The sequence below is a fragment of the Cervus elaphus genome, chromosome 27 (assembly GCF_910594005.1).
Source record: "Cervus elaphus chromosome 27, mCerEla1.1, whole genome shotgun sequence".
In the NCBI taxonomy this organism is placed as follows: domain Eukaryota; kingdom Metazoa; phylum Chordata; class Mammalia; order Artiodactyla; family Cervidae; genus Cervus; species Cervus elaphus.
The window spans coordinates 43,848,833-43,863,502 of record NC_057841.1 but is presented as its reverse complement, the minus strand read 5'-3'; the positions used below and the strand labels follow the sequence as shown (position 1 = coordinate 43,863,502).

Below are 14,670 nucleotides of genomic sequence, written 5' to 3'. Positions count from 1 at the left end.
GCCAAGCTTTTGCACTGCAGCCTTCCCTGATGACTCAGATGGTAAAGAATCTGCCTGCAATGCAGGAGATACAGGTTCACTCCCTAGGTTGGGATGATTCCCTGGAGGAAGGCATGGCAACCCACTCCAGTATTCTTCCCTGGAGAATCCCATGGACAGAGGAGCCTGGCGGGCTACTGTCCGTGGAGTCGCAAAGAGTCAGACACGACTGAGTGACTTTCCCATCACTTTGCTTTCTGAATGGGGAGAGAGGGATGCAGTTGCTGCTACACTTTTACAGTAAATACATTTCCCATTTCCCCCTCACCTTTGGGGTGTGGATTATTATCTTTCAAGCCGTGCCTGTGGGCCTCGTATGACAGCATTTAAAAATTAAGCTGTTTGTATGAACAGATCTCCATCCAAGTACAGCTGAGAATGAGATGCATGAGTTACCTGAACCTCCTTCTCTTCCCACGGCAGCCAGAATGATATCCAAGCTTCTGGGAGGAACTCACAGAGCCCTGACTGCCCAGGTTTTCTGGCTTCCTGTCTACTTGGAATCCTGCTCTTTCCCTTCTCCAGGCCAACTCCAACTCATCCTTCAAGGAACAAGCCATCCTTGCCCAGATTTGGGGATGGAGGTGAGACACAGAGCAGGCACCTCCTGCTCCCCGAGGCCACTCTGCAGGTCTGCCCCTGTGCCAGCATTACTCATCACGTCCCGTTGACTCGGTCCCACCACAGTCCTCCCCAGACATCCACTCCCTGGCCCCAGGAGGGAGCACTTAGTAACCTGAAGATTCCTGAGCACTGGGAACCTTCCTAGCAGAACTTCCCACCTTATCTTTCTTCCAAGAGCACGTTCCCATGTGCTCCTGCTTTCCTCTCTGGTACATGTTCTCTTTGTGTGTTTTTCCTTTCCTTTTAAAAAAGAAAGCTGATCATGGTTTTGGCACTGAAAAGTTTTTACTTTTCCCCCCTCAGCTTTAGTGAGATATAATTGACATGTAACATTGTATAGTTTGAGGGTATATAATGTGACGATAGCATATCTGTATATATTCATTTTAAACAGGCCTCTCTGGATCTCCTCCCCTATTGGTGGGAATGTAAGTGGTGCAGCCAGTATGGAAAATAAAGGTTCCTCAAGAAACTAAAAATAGAGTTGCCATATGATTCAGCAATCCCATTCCTGGGCACAGACCCAGACAAAATTATAATTCAAAAAGAAACACGCACCCCAATGTTCAGAGCAGCACTATTTATAACAGCTAAGACATGGAAACAATCTAAATGTCCATTACCAGATGAATGGATAAAGAAGATGTAATCCATATATATATAATGGAATATTGCTCAGCCATAAAAAGGATGAAAAAATGCCATTTGCAGCAACATGGATGAACCTAGAGATGATCATACTACGTGAAGTAAGTCAGAGAAAGACAAACATGTGATATCACTTACACATGGAATCTAAAATATGACACAAATGAACATACATACAAAACAGATGTAGAGAACAGACTAGTGGTTGCCAAGGGGAAGGGGGCTGGGGGAGGGTTGGATTGGGAGTTAATTGGGATTAATAGATGCAAACTGTTATATACAGGGTGGGTAAACAACAAGATCCTACTGTATAGTACAGGAAACTATACTCAATATGCTGTAATAAACCATAATGGAAAAGAATATATATATGCGTGTACACACATTATACACATATATGTATACATACATATGTGTATACATGCACTATACACACATGTATACATATATGATACATATGTGTGCACACACATTATACATATATGTGTGTATACACACATTATACATATATGTGCATATATACATTATACACACATGTGTGTATACATACATTATACATACATGTGTGTATACACACACCATACATATATGTGTATACATGCACCATACATATATGTGTATGCATACAGTATACATACATTATACATATATGTACACACATCATACATGTATGTATACACACATTATACATATATGTGTGCGCACATGCATTATACATATATGTGTGTACATACATTATACATATATGTGTGCACACATGCATTATATGTACATATATGTATAATGGAATCAATTTGCTGCACAGCAGAAATTAACACAACACTGTAAATCAACTATACTTCAATAAAATAATGAAAAAAAACCAAACAGTCCCCTATGATCCACAGAATAGCTAGCATGGGAAAAAGAGGTTTCTGAAATGTAATTACTAAAACATTTTATTTCAGAGTATAACAACCCTTAATGAATCATTAAATTGTAACATGCTTAAAAGTACACATTGTTTTAGTTCACACTTATAAATCATATTTATTCAGGATAAGGATATCTGAAAATGAAATAATTTTCTTCATATTTTCAAATATGCATCATCTATGTGGTATGCTTTGGAAGTCCTAAGGTAGGTATTTTAAAATAGTCCGTGAAAAATTGGACTCAGGTTATTTCATGAATTTTTATTTGAGCCTATAACTAATCTCTTTGACATTAACATCGTTAATAAACTTTAGAGCAATATCTGCATTCGGAAGACTGGATAGAACTAAAGACGTCATCTCTATTCATTAGGCTTATATTTTCTCAATAACCTAATTTTGTCTTTCATAAGATATTAATGCTTTTGGAAGTCTTGCTCTTAATCCTATTAATTCCTAAGCCAGCCTTTAAAAGTGCAGGAGGAAATATGCAAAGGCAGTCAATTTCACTGAATTATAAATTAAATCACAAAAGGTAAACCTCAGAATTTCAGGATGGCTAAAAGGCAGAACTTCATCTGGACATATTTTATCGACTTAAGCTAAGCTATGAGGGCCTGGTCCATGTTTGTGTCCTTGGTTTGGCAGACTTCTGATTTGAGGTCACTGGCAACATGTGAGACACATGTGTCAACAGAAGAAAGTGTGTCTGTGTATTTGCTTGAGTTGGACAAAGATCTGCTCTTCTTTTTAAAAATTTTTTGGCCGTGCTGGTGTCATGTGGGATCTTAGTTCCCCGAGCAAGGATAAAACCCATGCTCCCTGCATTTGAAACACAGAGTCTTAATCACTGGCCCACAAGGAAAGTCCAAGACCTGGTCTTAAAAGAAGCAGAGCAGTGGCGGGGCTCTGACTGCTGCAGTGAGTCTTTGACAGTTAACCAAACAGTACAGCATCTGCACTGCTAAAATTGAGGTATCATGAGGGACCCCCAAGAGGAGAAAGAAGCAGAGTTTGAACCTTGAAGTATAGGGAGGCAGTTAGACACTGATTTAAAAATACTCTTAATTCCAGACAAGATGCTTTCCAACTTGGAGCTAGCCAGGTAGACAAAGTACAGAAACATCTTGGATTTAACAAGCCACGTGGCTGTATAATCCTATTTTTACTGTAAACACGCTGCTACTTTATCTTCACCAATGACTGTGAACTAATTTTATTTAATAAGGTAACAGAGAAATCCAAGCCGCCTCCTTCACCCAGTTCACAAACTCACACACAGACACACACATACACACACTGACACTGAAGGTGTGCTCTTCTGAACCAGTCTTCATCCAATCAATTAATTCTCTCTATTTCGACCAAGATTTTCCAATAGAATCGGCTAAGGACAGAGGCTGTGAAAGGGGTAAAGCCTACTCTGTTCATATGGTGTCACAGTATAACCTGCTGCTCCTGGAAAGGCCAAGGGCTGCCCGCACTGGGGCCCGTGACGGTGACCTGCTCCCTGAGCTGGCAAGGCAGTGGGCTGTCACCCTGTGACCCTAGCCAGCCCCCCTACTTTCATCTTATCTCCAGCACAAGAAGTCACTGGCTGGCCTACAATGGCTCTGCTCTAGGTGGACAGCTTCTTTCTGAGCTAACACTCAAAATTCCTGGAGTTTAACATCAGACTTCGTTACAGGAAAAACCTGGAAAGGTATGAGGAAGGGGGATGAGAGCCTGCAGGCTTCTGTTTTCAAGGTGTATTTGTGCAGAAAAAGGAAAGAGGTGAAGAAGCAGTCCTCTTTTTTCCATTTAAAGTAGGCCAGCTTCCTAAGTCTCACTGCTGGATGGAAACAGATCCAGGGTTGAAACAGCTGATCCCTCCCCACCCACCTCATGGGCCCCCTGGCAGGGGGAGGTGGAGGCACAGCCCCCGGCGCCGAGCTCAGGAAAGTAGAGGGGAGCCTGGGTGCAGGCAGGGTGTGTGCTCACCTCGTACTCCTCCTTGAAGCCATAGCCCTCGGCACACTTCATCTGTGTGATGTGCTGGAGCAGGTCGGCCACCCGGATGGCGGGGTGCAGCTGTCCGGTCTGGTAGGGCACGTCGGCCGGCTCACGCTTCTTGTACGTGTGTGGCTGCACCAGGCTGCTGGTGTCGCTGGCCATCGTGTGCGTCTCGTCTGGGAAAAGAAGGTCATGGGGAAAGTGAGGGGAATCAGGGGCTATGCTGGGGTCTCTGAGAATCTGATATCCCCTTAACCTAGGGCTGCCACGATCCCCACGATGATTCAGCAAAAAAGAAAAGTTAAATGTCTACAGGTTTAAATGGGGTTGGCGATACTGGTGGGGATGAGGCAGGAATCTGTTTTTACAAAGCAGTCCAAACGATCTCTAGCTTTCACAAAGCTGATCGGTAAGAATCCTTTAGCCTTTGGGCGTTAAGGTTCACCGAAGTTTCGCTCTGAAACTTCATCAAGGCCTGGTTCCAAACCAGTCTTGTTTTCTTCTGAAGATTCGTGAACTAGTTTGTATGAAGATGGAAATCAACTCTGTACAAATGTTCTGTGAGCAAAGAAAAAGTGCACAGAATGGGTTGGCTTATGAAGCTAGCGATGAAAACGTGAACTTGATACATGAGATCCAAGATGAATGGGGTGGGGGAAGAAAGGAATTGGGTTGGATGAGTCACTTTGCATGCTCCAGATCAGAAAGCTAGACAGAAGACGATGAATGGACACAGCACTCATGGGAGGTTCTATGAGAGCGAACATGCAGGCCAACGCACAGCGCGGAACCAGCTGGCTTTGTCCAGATCTACAGATAAGACACACAACCCCATTCCCTCCACACCTTCTCCATGGGGTGGGTGCATGGGGGAACTTACCATTTATAGGCACTTTTAAGAAGATACATATCAGGAGAAAAGAGGAGGAGAAAAAGGAAACAGGGCATAAGCAATAGTACTACGTGAATAAGTACAGGTATTTTTTATTTTGTGCTTTAATTTTACAGTTTTCTATTCATAGGTGGTCAGAGGGCAAAGCCTCATTTCTCCCATCACATATGGATGGAGGTGCTTAATTTAAGCACTCAATAACATTAGGAGGCTAAAATAGTATCATAATTGCTTTTCATCCCCTATGAACCAAGTAATGACTAAATAAGTCTTAGTTGTACTCGATACATTTTCTCACTTAAATTTCTTGAACAAGTCAACCAAATTGTACTACAAAATTAATGTCAGAATTTGGTCAAATAAGCCTTAAGAGGCTATATTTTAATGGAAGACTTCTAATAAATTAGATTAATGAACTGCAGAAATTATAGCTATTAAAAAATGTCTTAGGCAGGACGATGTTATTAGGTTAAGAGTTCCACGTTTTACAGGTTAACTCATTACAATGCTGAATCTCTTTAGCCATTTTGATTCAGGGTATGTCGCATCAAAATATAATGAGAAAGTCACTTAAAATGAGAACATTAAATTGAAATTGGTTTCAGGCATAAAGAGTGAAAACATATAAGAAAAGATATGTTCAATAAAAAAATAAAATGACCAGACTGTTTATCAATAGAGAATTCAGCTGCGGGTTTTCGTCTGTTTAAACTGAGAAGTTCCGCTCCAAAGGAAATTTGGTGAGCTGGGCCTGGATTTGGGACCTTCTAGCTGCATCGCAAAGCACCTGGGATGCATGGTATGAAGGGTGGCACACAGGTGTGTAGCTACGTGCAGCTGCTGAAATGGCACCTGATCACTACAAGGTGGCTAAAGACACAAAGACGAAATAAAAAAGGTGGGAAGTTGATTTTATGATCTTTTTCCATTTGGATTTGCTTTGAAATTTGGACATTTATTTGTTCCCATCTCTTAGAATAGTCGCAAATAAACCAGGACATTTTCACATCAGATTTGCTCATTGGCAACTGCCAAGCTCACAAAGGGGCCTTAGTCTCCCTCCTAAAGCCCTGAATCCCTCGAGCTTTCAGCTGCTCCAGCAGGAAGGTTTGCTCTTTATACTCAAATAAATGGAACATTAATTAGTTTCCCCCCGTGCCTCTCATTCTCTCAGTTTTGTACCTTTTGGGATGAACATAATTAAATGTCCTTCACTGTGGACGGACCTTCTATTCTAACCTCTCCTAAATGAATCATGTGAGTCTTTCACGTAGATCCACTGGCAACCAGGCAGTGCTCAGACCCCACGGTGAGGCATTCTTGGAAGTTTTAGGTCTCCAGAGTGGCCACCACTGTCACCTTTGTATGTATCACCCACACTGCATTAGGAAGCATTTACACACTACCCAGACCATCTAAAATGAGAATATTATTATCAAGTACATAGATACTGACAGGGAAATAGAAGGTTTCTGGTGTGATATCTGTTCTGAAATCAGGTCACCCACACCAGCAGAAAAATCTCGATTCCACCAAAATGAGTGATTCATCAGTTACCTCTGCCTTCTTCAAACAGAATGATTACAGATAAAATATATAATTTGTCCCTAACTTCCTATAGTTGTTAAAAATGACCCACCTATAATTTTTTAAAATTATGTGTAAGAGGAAATCAGAAATAAAGTTTCTCACTAACATTTCTGATGGTTTTCAAAGAATTGAGAATTCATTCTACCTACAGTCTCTTGTAAACTTTCTTGAATTTTCATTGAACCAGCTAGAAAAATCTTGAATGCTGTTTTTGAGGTAGGGAGAGGTCCTACTTATCTACCTACCTACTTGTCTATCATCTATCTATGTTTTGCAAGAAAATGGTACAAAGGCATACTAAAGCTTTATATAGGGCTGAGCACCTTAGCTTGTGTGAATAAAAGGCACTAGAGGATTTAATTGTGCCAAGCTCTGAGTCACAACAAAACATAACTTCCTGTAAATTATAATACCACTATTCCCCCAAAATGCCAGAGTAGATGCACAGCTTAACTTCTTTGCATGGTTTCAAGTGATAACCTACAAGACACATAGCGTCACCTTTGCACCCAGTAATGGGGAGGGGACAGTCCCCGAGCACAGCCGTTTGACACATTAGCATGCTGGTACCAGCTCAACATGGTAAACAGCTACTTGTTGATCTGGCTGACTTATTTTTCCCAGTGTGTATTTTTTTTTTTTTTTTTTGCTATTGGAATCGTCTGTTCCAGTGACTCTTTCCTGTAAAGAAGCCTAACCAACTTTAAAAGATGTCATTAGTGTTTGTAATAACAAAGCCCCGACTTTAAAAGATGGCATTTGTTTAATAAGCTTATCTAAATCCTGCTGTGAAATCTGAACACTTTCTTGCCTCTGACAATGTGCATCTCAGCCCTGCCCCCTCACAGCTCCCCCAAGGTCAGAACATCTACCAGAAGAATGGAGGAATGAATGCCAGCCACACAAAGAAATTGCAAATCTTCGCTTATCAAGAGATTCTGCAAATGTCATCTGCATATAGATTGCATTGTTCCGGTGCCTAAGATTAGCCCCTCACTCACAAAAAGGCTAAAAACGCAGCTTTCTTTCCCTTACTGTCGCTAGTCAAAGGTGCTGGCATTAGCGGGGTTTGCTTATTAGTCCTCGAAACGACGCAAATTAAAAAATTCTGGCTTAGTCTATTCTTCAACTTCTGAGTTCTTTTTTTTTTGCCTCAGGCAATGAACTGGCTTAATCAAGCCCAGAAAACATCATACGGGGGGAAAAAAATCACCCTCTACATAAAAATCATAACAACTTAAGAGAAAGAGAAGCACAGGGGGAAAAATTATGTTGCCAAGATATAAACCCTTGAAAGGAGAGTTATGAAGAAGGAAATGGCAACCCACTCCAGTAGTCCTGCTGGGAAAATCCCACGGACAGAGGAGCCTGGAGGGCTGCAGTCCATGGGGTCACAAAGAGTCGGACACAGCTGAGTGACTGAGCCTGGAGAATTAGGAAGCAGGCCTGGCACAGCTGAGGGGGAAGCCCTGTCTACGATGGAGGGCTGTGCACCTTGAAGTCACCCGTATGGTGCTCCTTCTCGGGAAGGTTAGTGACAGGAAGAAAACAGCCTGGTACTCCTGGTTACAGTCTCAAAGACAACAGCAGCTCATGCTTGTTTGGTTCCATCACGGCCAGGTAACACCATTTCTCCTCCCCCTCCTTGTATTTAGACAAATGGGATTTTTTTCTTTATCTCCCACTGGGAACACTTCCTACTTTCACTGCATTCTGCCCGAAGGGGCTAACATTTTATTTCATTTCCAGTGACATCCTACACCTCGTAAACCATGTGATTATAAAGTGTCACCTTGTCATTCTGCTGTTGAGACCATCGGCTCCTCTGAAATCCCACTGTGTGACAGACACTTGGAAACGCTGGGGTTGCCCTGGGTGGCTCTGAGGAGGGGCAGGGGGCCTAAACTCCACTGTGATTATTTTTTTTGCATAACATTCGGCATAATTAGAAAAATGCTATTTTTGAAACAGCTGCTTTTAGTGCTCAGCAGTAAGTGACAATAATAATGAGCTATTTCCACATTTATGGCTGGCACAGTGGACAGACTTCAGGTCTTACAGCTGAGTTTGGACATGCTGTGATTTTTCCTTGGGATCAAAACTGAGTGCAAATTCTGAACCTGGAAAAGGAGAATGGTAGAGCTGGGTTCACTCATCGGAACCTTTCGGTATCATTCCCAGAACACACGCAGCAAACCCTTCTTATCAATGGGGACTGTTTGGAGAAAGTCTTTTTGTTATGTGCCCATCCCCGCCCCTCCAGACCATCCACCACCCACCCTGTCCTGGTTACAACTCCTGTATCAAACTCCCGTTTCCTACAGAGTGGCCACTGACTTTCGAAATTACTCCTGTAATGAACTGTGATAAAGGGAAATGTTCTCACCTAAAATTGCAGTTGGCACAAATGGGTCTGTCATACACCGTAAGCAGGTCAATGCAGAGAAAGTAAAAAGAGAGAGAACAGTGAATGATTGATGAAAGGCCCCCCCTCCCAGTTTTCCCGTAGAAGCCACAGAAAGCATCGGGTTACAGCACATCAAACATAGTAAGCTCCTCAAGCATCGTGGGCAGCAAAGTGAGCCCTGGGTGACTCTGAGTGCTCGGGGTGATGAAGAGATGCAAGAGCAGAAAGATCTGTTACCTGGGTAATAGGAGTTGGGCACCGATGTGCTCAGGGTGTTGGTTTTCATGGTGAAGGACGATGGTGAAGATACAGCTGTAAATGAGAGAGAGGCGTGTCAGTGGGGGCAGAGAGGCAATACCTGAAAATACGGCCCTGAGGTCACACATGGGGAAACTGGGCTGGGTAGACTGTGGACCACAGAAACATCAGAGGTTCACCTGCGTCTCTGTGATGAATATTGTCCCTCTCCACCTGCTCTGCGGAGTTACTTGTGCTTTAGAGCAGTGGTCCCCAACCTTTTGGGCCCCAGGGACTGGTTTCATGAAAGGTAATTCTACCATGGGCTGGGGGTGGGAGGGATGGTTTGGGGATGATTCAAGCACATTGCATTTATTGTGCACGTCATTTCTATTATTATTACATCAGCTCCACCTCAGATCACAATCCTGAAGGTTGGGGACCCTTACTTTAGAGGACACGTACCCTTTCATCACTTAAAGGATTTTCTGACCCCACAAATGAAGGAAAATACCCACAACCACAGCCCCTTTCTGGATGCAGAAATTCATTACTCTCCCTTTTGACACCTAGCCTTTGCTTGTAGGGGGTTTCCCTAGAGGCTCACATGGTGAAGGATCTGCCTGCAATGCAGGAGACCCAGGCTGGATCCCTAGGTTGGAAAGATCCCCTGATGAAGAGAATGGCAACCCACTCCAGTATTCTTGCCTGGAGAATTCTATGGACAGAGGAGACTGGTGGGCTACAGTCCATGTGGTCACAAAGAGTCGGACAGAACTCAAACAACAAACACTTTCACTTTTTTCACTTTGCTTGTAGAATTTTACCAAATGCTCTGCTGATTATTTACAACTAAGAGGATGAGAATGTGTCTACACATGGCTTTTGGAGAATATTCCAAATGTCAATGTTTTTGTAATTTGCTAAATCCTCACCTTTCTCTTACTTTGGACACTGAGAGAACATGACAATGTTCTATTTTATGAAAAATAAAGATGTTCCACATGTGTTATTTTTAACATGAAAGTTGCATGCCTACACATTGTCCTATTAGGCCTTACATCCTTAAAAACCTGCTTATTTTCCTTTGAAATTTTCCTCTGAAACACTCAAGCTTTAACTACTTACACCTTCTCTTTCCACTGTTATTAAGAGGTGAAGTCAATCCCACCCAATTTATCTGATCCCATTGAAAGTGGCTATTTCCTATTTTTAAAGTAGTTTAACTGTCTTCAACATCTTAATTGATTAGTGCTTTTAAAACACTTTAATTTCATTAGAGCATAAGGATAAATGATTTGAATGTGCTTAACTGCACAGGCTGGTTGATGTAAGTCTAAACTTTAATTCCTCCAGTGTAGTTACATGGCTTCTTTGATGCTGACATCCTGATCAGGACACTAATTAATACCACTCGTGTGTGTGCTCAGTCCTGTCCAACTCTTGTGACCCCATGGACTGTAGCCTGCCAGGTTCCTCTGTCCATGGGATTTTTCAGGCAAGAATACTGGAGTGGGTTGCCATTTCCTACTCCAGGGGATCTTCCCAACCCAAGGATTGAACCCGCATCTCCTGCATTGGTAGGCAGTTTCTTTACCTGCTGAGCCATTGGGGAATCCCTTAATGTCACTTACACGGGTGTTAAATAGGGCACTACCAACCAAATCCCTGTGGTGACTGCATCTTATCTTTATTCTGATGACACACTGATACATTTTCATTCTCTTGGAGTAGTTCCCTTTCAGACAACGGTTTTTTCTGTGTTTATGTTTTAAAAGTACCGAATTAGTAAATGACAGAACTGGAACCTAGGCTGCCTGTCATTTACATTTTGCTAAAATAGAGAAGTATCACAGTTATGATGCATGTTTACGATAAATCTCCAGGGAAAAAAAGAGAGTGATTGATAAAAATAAGGACAAAAAACTCCGAGTAACATGCCAGGGTCAGGAAGTAAAATGCCTGTTACCTGCTGACATTTGTATTTGTTTTGTAAAAATGTGCAAAATACAATGTGCAGATACAAAAGAACTATGTCTATTTTCACCTTTAAAAAATGTATTTAAAAACTTTTCTGTTTAAAGATTAACCACCCCCCCCCGCCAACTCTCCATAACTACTTCTCCTTTGTTTTCTGCACAACTCCTGTTTGCTTTGGTGGACAGATTGTTCCACACTGTTGTAAATGTGCTCAGAATTCTTTTTAAATTCTCCAACCTCAGTTTTCTCACTATCTCATTCCTAAAAGGTACTCACCTCCCAACCCTGAAAGATCTCAAACATGCCCAGGCTTGCAGTAGGTTTAAGGCTAGAAGTCTAGTGGTCTAATGAGTACATTTCCTGAGAGTTTCCTCCTCCAGTAATTGCTCTCTTACGATAAAGGCATTGGGCTTCCCTGGTGGCTCAGTGGTAAAAAATCTGCCTGCAATGCAGGAGCCACAGGAGACACTGGTTTGATCCCTTGGTGGAGAAGATCCCCTGGAGAAGGAAATGGCAACTCACTCCAGTATTCTTACTTGGAGAATTCCATAGACTGAGAAGCCTGGCGGGCTACAGTCCATGGGGTCGCAAAGAGTTGGACTGAAGTGACATAGCACACATGCACACACGGCACATGTTAAAGGCATTAAGAGAATGTTGTGATGATGGAGTTAACCATGAGCGTCCCTGTGGATGGGATTCCATGAGACCCACCCATTGCTCAGAGAGTGGGAAAAGAAAGCTTCTTGCTGTATCTCCTCCACTGGCTGCACTGATGGGAGAAACAGGTAATCCCTCACGGCCAGCGAGCCCCAAGCTGCCCCCAAGTCTGCAGCGGCCCTCTCGATAGGAGCAGTTTTAGATTCCCACAGATAGATTCATTTTTAAAAAAGTCAATGCCAAACTAAATATCCTACCCAGAGGCAAATACCTTCTATTGCTCAAACTTTGAAAGCCTAGAAACTCTTAACGTAGGTTTCTGCTTTTTGGGTAGGTAAGCCCAGGTAAATTTATTTGTGAGCAATTTCACCATGACACAGATGATTTGGAACATAAACAGGTGATCCTGGAAAGAGAGGATGTGTATCCGAATAGTCCCTCCACACCGATGTTCAAGAAATAACTTGTTCAGTCGCTCAGTTCTATCCAACTCTTTGCAACCCCATGGACTACAGCATGCCAGGCTTCCCTGTCCTTCACTATCTCCCGGAGCTTGCTCAAACTCATGTCCATTGAGATGCCATCCAACCATCTCATCTTCTGTCACCCGCAAACACAAATTCTCATCTTGTCTGTAGTGGGAAGGACTTCTCCCTTCAACCCTCCCACCCAACAAATGCATCCTCAGTTGTTTTATTTTGGCAGTGAAATGCATTACATACTTTTGAAATGGAAAAGGTAGTATTTGCTACAAAAAAGCAGAGAAAAGCCTCCAAAAAAGGAAGGAATTTGTGGTAAAGCTAAGTACCCCAGATTCTGCCACCTACACTGAAAATAACACAAAAGGGCAAAGGACAGTGACCATGGATGAGGAGGGCGTCCCACCCGCCCAGGTGGAGCGGCGTGTGCTGAAGTCCCATGCCAGAGAGTGGGGGCTGCACGTGGATAAATACATGTAGGACCTCTAACTGGGACAAGGTGGACAAGCGTAGCCACTGTGGAAAGAAGAAAACAGGCCTTTCTATGAAGCTTTGCTGAATGTGGGGGGGAAAGGCAGGTGTGGGAGGAGACGGAGAAGAAGAAACCACATTGTGCGTGATGTGGGGGGGAAGCACTGGGGGAGACGCTGATTCGAACACCCCAGGAGGGTGGTCAGGACAGGAGTGAGCAGTGCACTGGCAGCAGCCCTCTTGCAGCGGAGGCTGCGGGTCTGTGCCAAGCCCCAGCCTTTATTTTTATCACTGCTGGTGACAGCTCCCCTTAATCCATCCCTTTGTTGCCCAGCATCCTGATTAACGCAGCCAGGGTCGGCGGCAGCCTTTGGGCATGAATTTCACGAGGTGAGGAGACCTCTGACCTTGAAACCAGCAGGGCTGGGAACCACATCACGAGGCACAGCCCGTGGATTTATCTAGGTCCCCGAGAAGATCACGGGGGGACGAGGCGAGAAATACTATATTTCCAACAATCCGTGTAATTGTTAAGCTTCCTAAAATAGTGCCCTGTACCTGGATGGCAGGGGGAAGGTGTTAGCTGAGCTCCCTGTACCCACCTGGTGGGAGACGTAAGCCTTCTGAAGTGGAAATACAGTTTAACTTATTAATTGCCACTAATGGCCCTGTAATAAAGGCAGAACGTGTCAGCTAAACAAATAAACAATTAGCTTGTTACTGCCATTTAGTAAGCTGTTTTAGAACAGGCTTCCCCCGTGTGGTTCCACACCTGGCTCGCTCACAAACAGGAGCTGAGGAACAGCAGGGAGGGTGGGAAGCAGGTGCGTCTGTGGGCGGGGAGGGCCGCCTTGATGTCACAGCTCTCAGTCTTTACAGACGCGTGGCCATGGTTGCCTGTGACCTGCTCCCATCCCTCCCTCCTGCAGCATCGTTCCTAAGCCACCGTGGCACAGGGGGATGTGTCCAGCATCATCTGAAGGGACTGGCAAAACCGACAGCGCCTAAGAATTGTCTAGGGAGGTTTTGTTTCCTAACCCCCGGGCCCCAGAGCTGCCCCGAAGGTGGGAAGCGCGCCCACTCACATCTCCCGTTGAGGTTGTGCGTGTCCATGAAGGAGAAGGCCTCGTCGCAGCTGGTGCCCTGCTCGGCGTAGCTCTTGTCCATGGAGCTCACCATCACCGTCATCTCCTGCCTTGTGCTGCTCATTGTCTCTTTCCGCTTCTGGGCCAGTTTCCTTGGGACAGAGAGTTCGTTATGTAGACACACGCAAGGATGGACCACGTGCCCTGACCAATGATCGAGAGTCACGCGTGTGGAATCAATGGTGTTCACGCTGGAGTGCATGCATAAAAGGAGGAGGCTCCCGGGAGCCTGCATGGGACACAGCCCTCTGACCCTCAGACGGCTGTGACATTGGACCTAATCCCAAATGAACCCAGAGTGGTTCTCCATCAAGGCTGGTCAACAGGGCAGAAGGATAAAAAGAAAAGGCAAGTTGTTGGCTTTTCCTGCAGGTCTGCAGAAGAATGTGAGTCCCCGGGCTTCCCCCAGCCCCTTGGTGAACGAGATGCAAAAAGGCCTTGGAAGGCAGGGACAGCTCCAGGTCTTTGGGAGACAAAGGTTAACCCTGGCCTTTGAATCTTTCTCATTAACCACCAGAAGCTCATAATCCTTTAAGTTACAGAGACCAGGACAAAAGCTATAAAACCTAAGGGAAACTGACATTCACATACA

General features: G+C 44.0%; 1 protein-coding gene across 4 annotated transcripts in view; it reads right to left on the bottom strand.

Annotated features, from left to right (window-relative positions):
- The window catches only part of PTPRM (protein tyrosine phosphatase receptor type M), a 645,114-nt gene that overhangs the window by 124,836 nt on the left and 505,608 nt on the right, over window positions 1-14,670 (bottom strand). For 2 of the 4 annotated variants that reach the window (XM_043889726.1, XM_043889723.1), the window contains exons 15-19: window positions 14,019-14,170; window positions 9,344-9,418; window positions 9,086-9,112; window positions 5,098-5,109; window positions 4,206-4,393 (exon numbers count right to left, since the gene is read on the bottom strand). In XM_043889726.1, coding sequence (XP_043745661.1) covers window positions 4,206-4,393; window positions 5,098-5,109; window positions 9,086-9,112; window positions 9,344-9,418; window positions 14,019-14,170 — 454 coding nt within the window. The remainder of the gene's footprint in view (window positions 1-4,205; window positions 4,394-5,097; window positions 5,110-9,085; window positions 9,113-9,343; window positions 9,419-14,018; window positions 14,171-14,670) is intronic. The other 2 variants (XM_043889727.1, XM_043889725.1) reach the window with 1 other exon arrangement.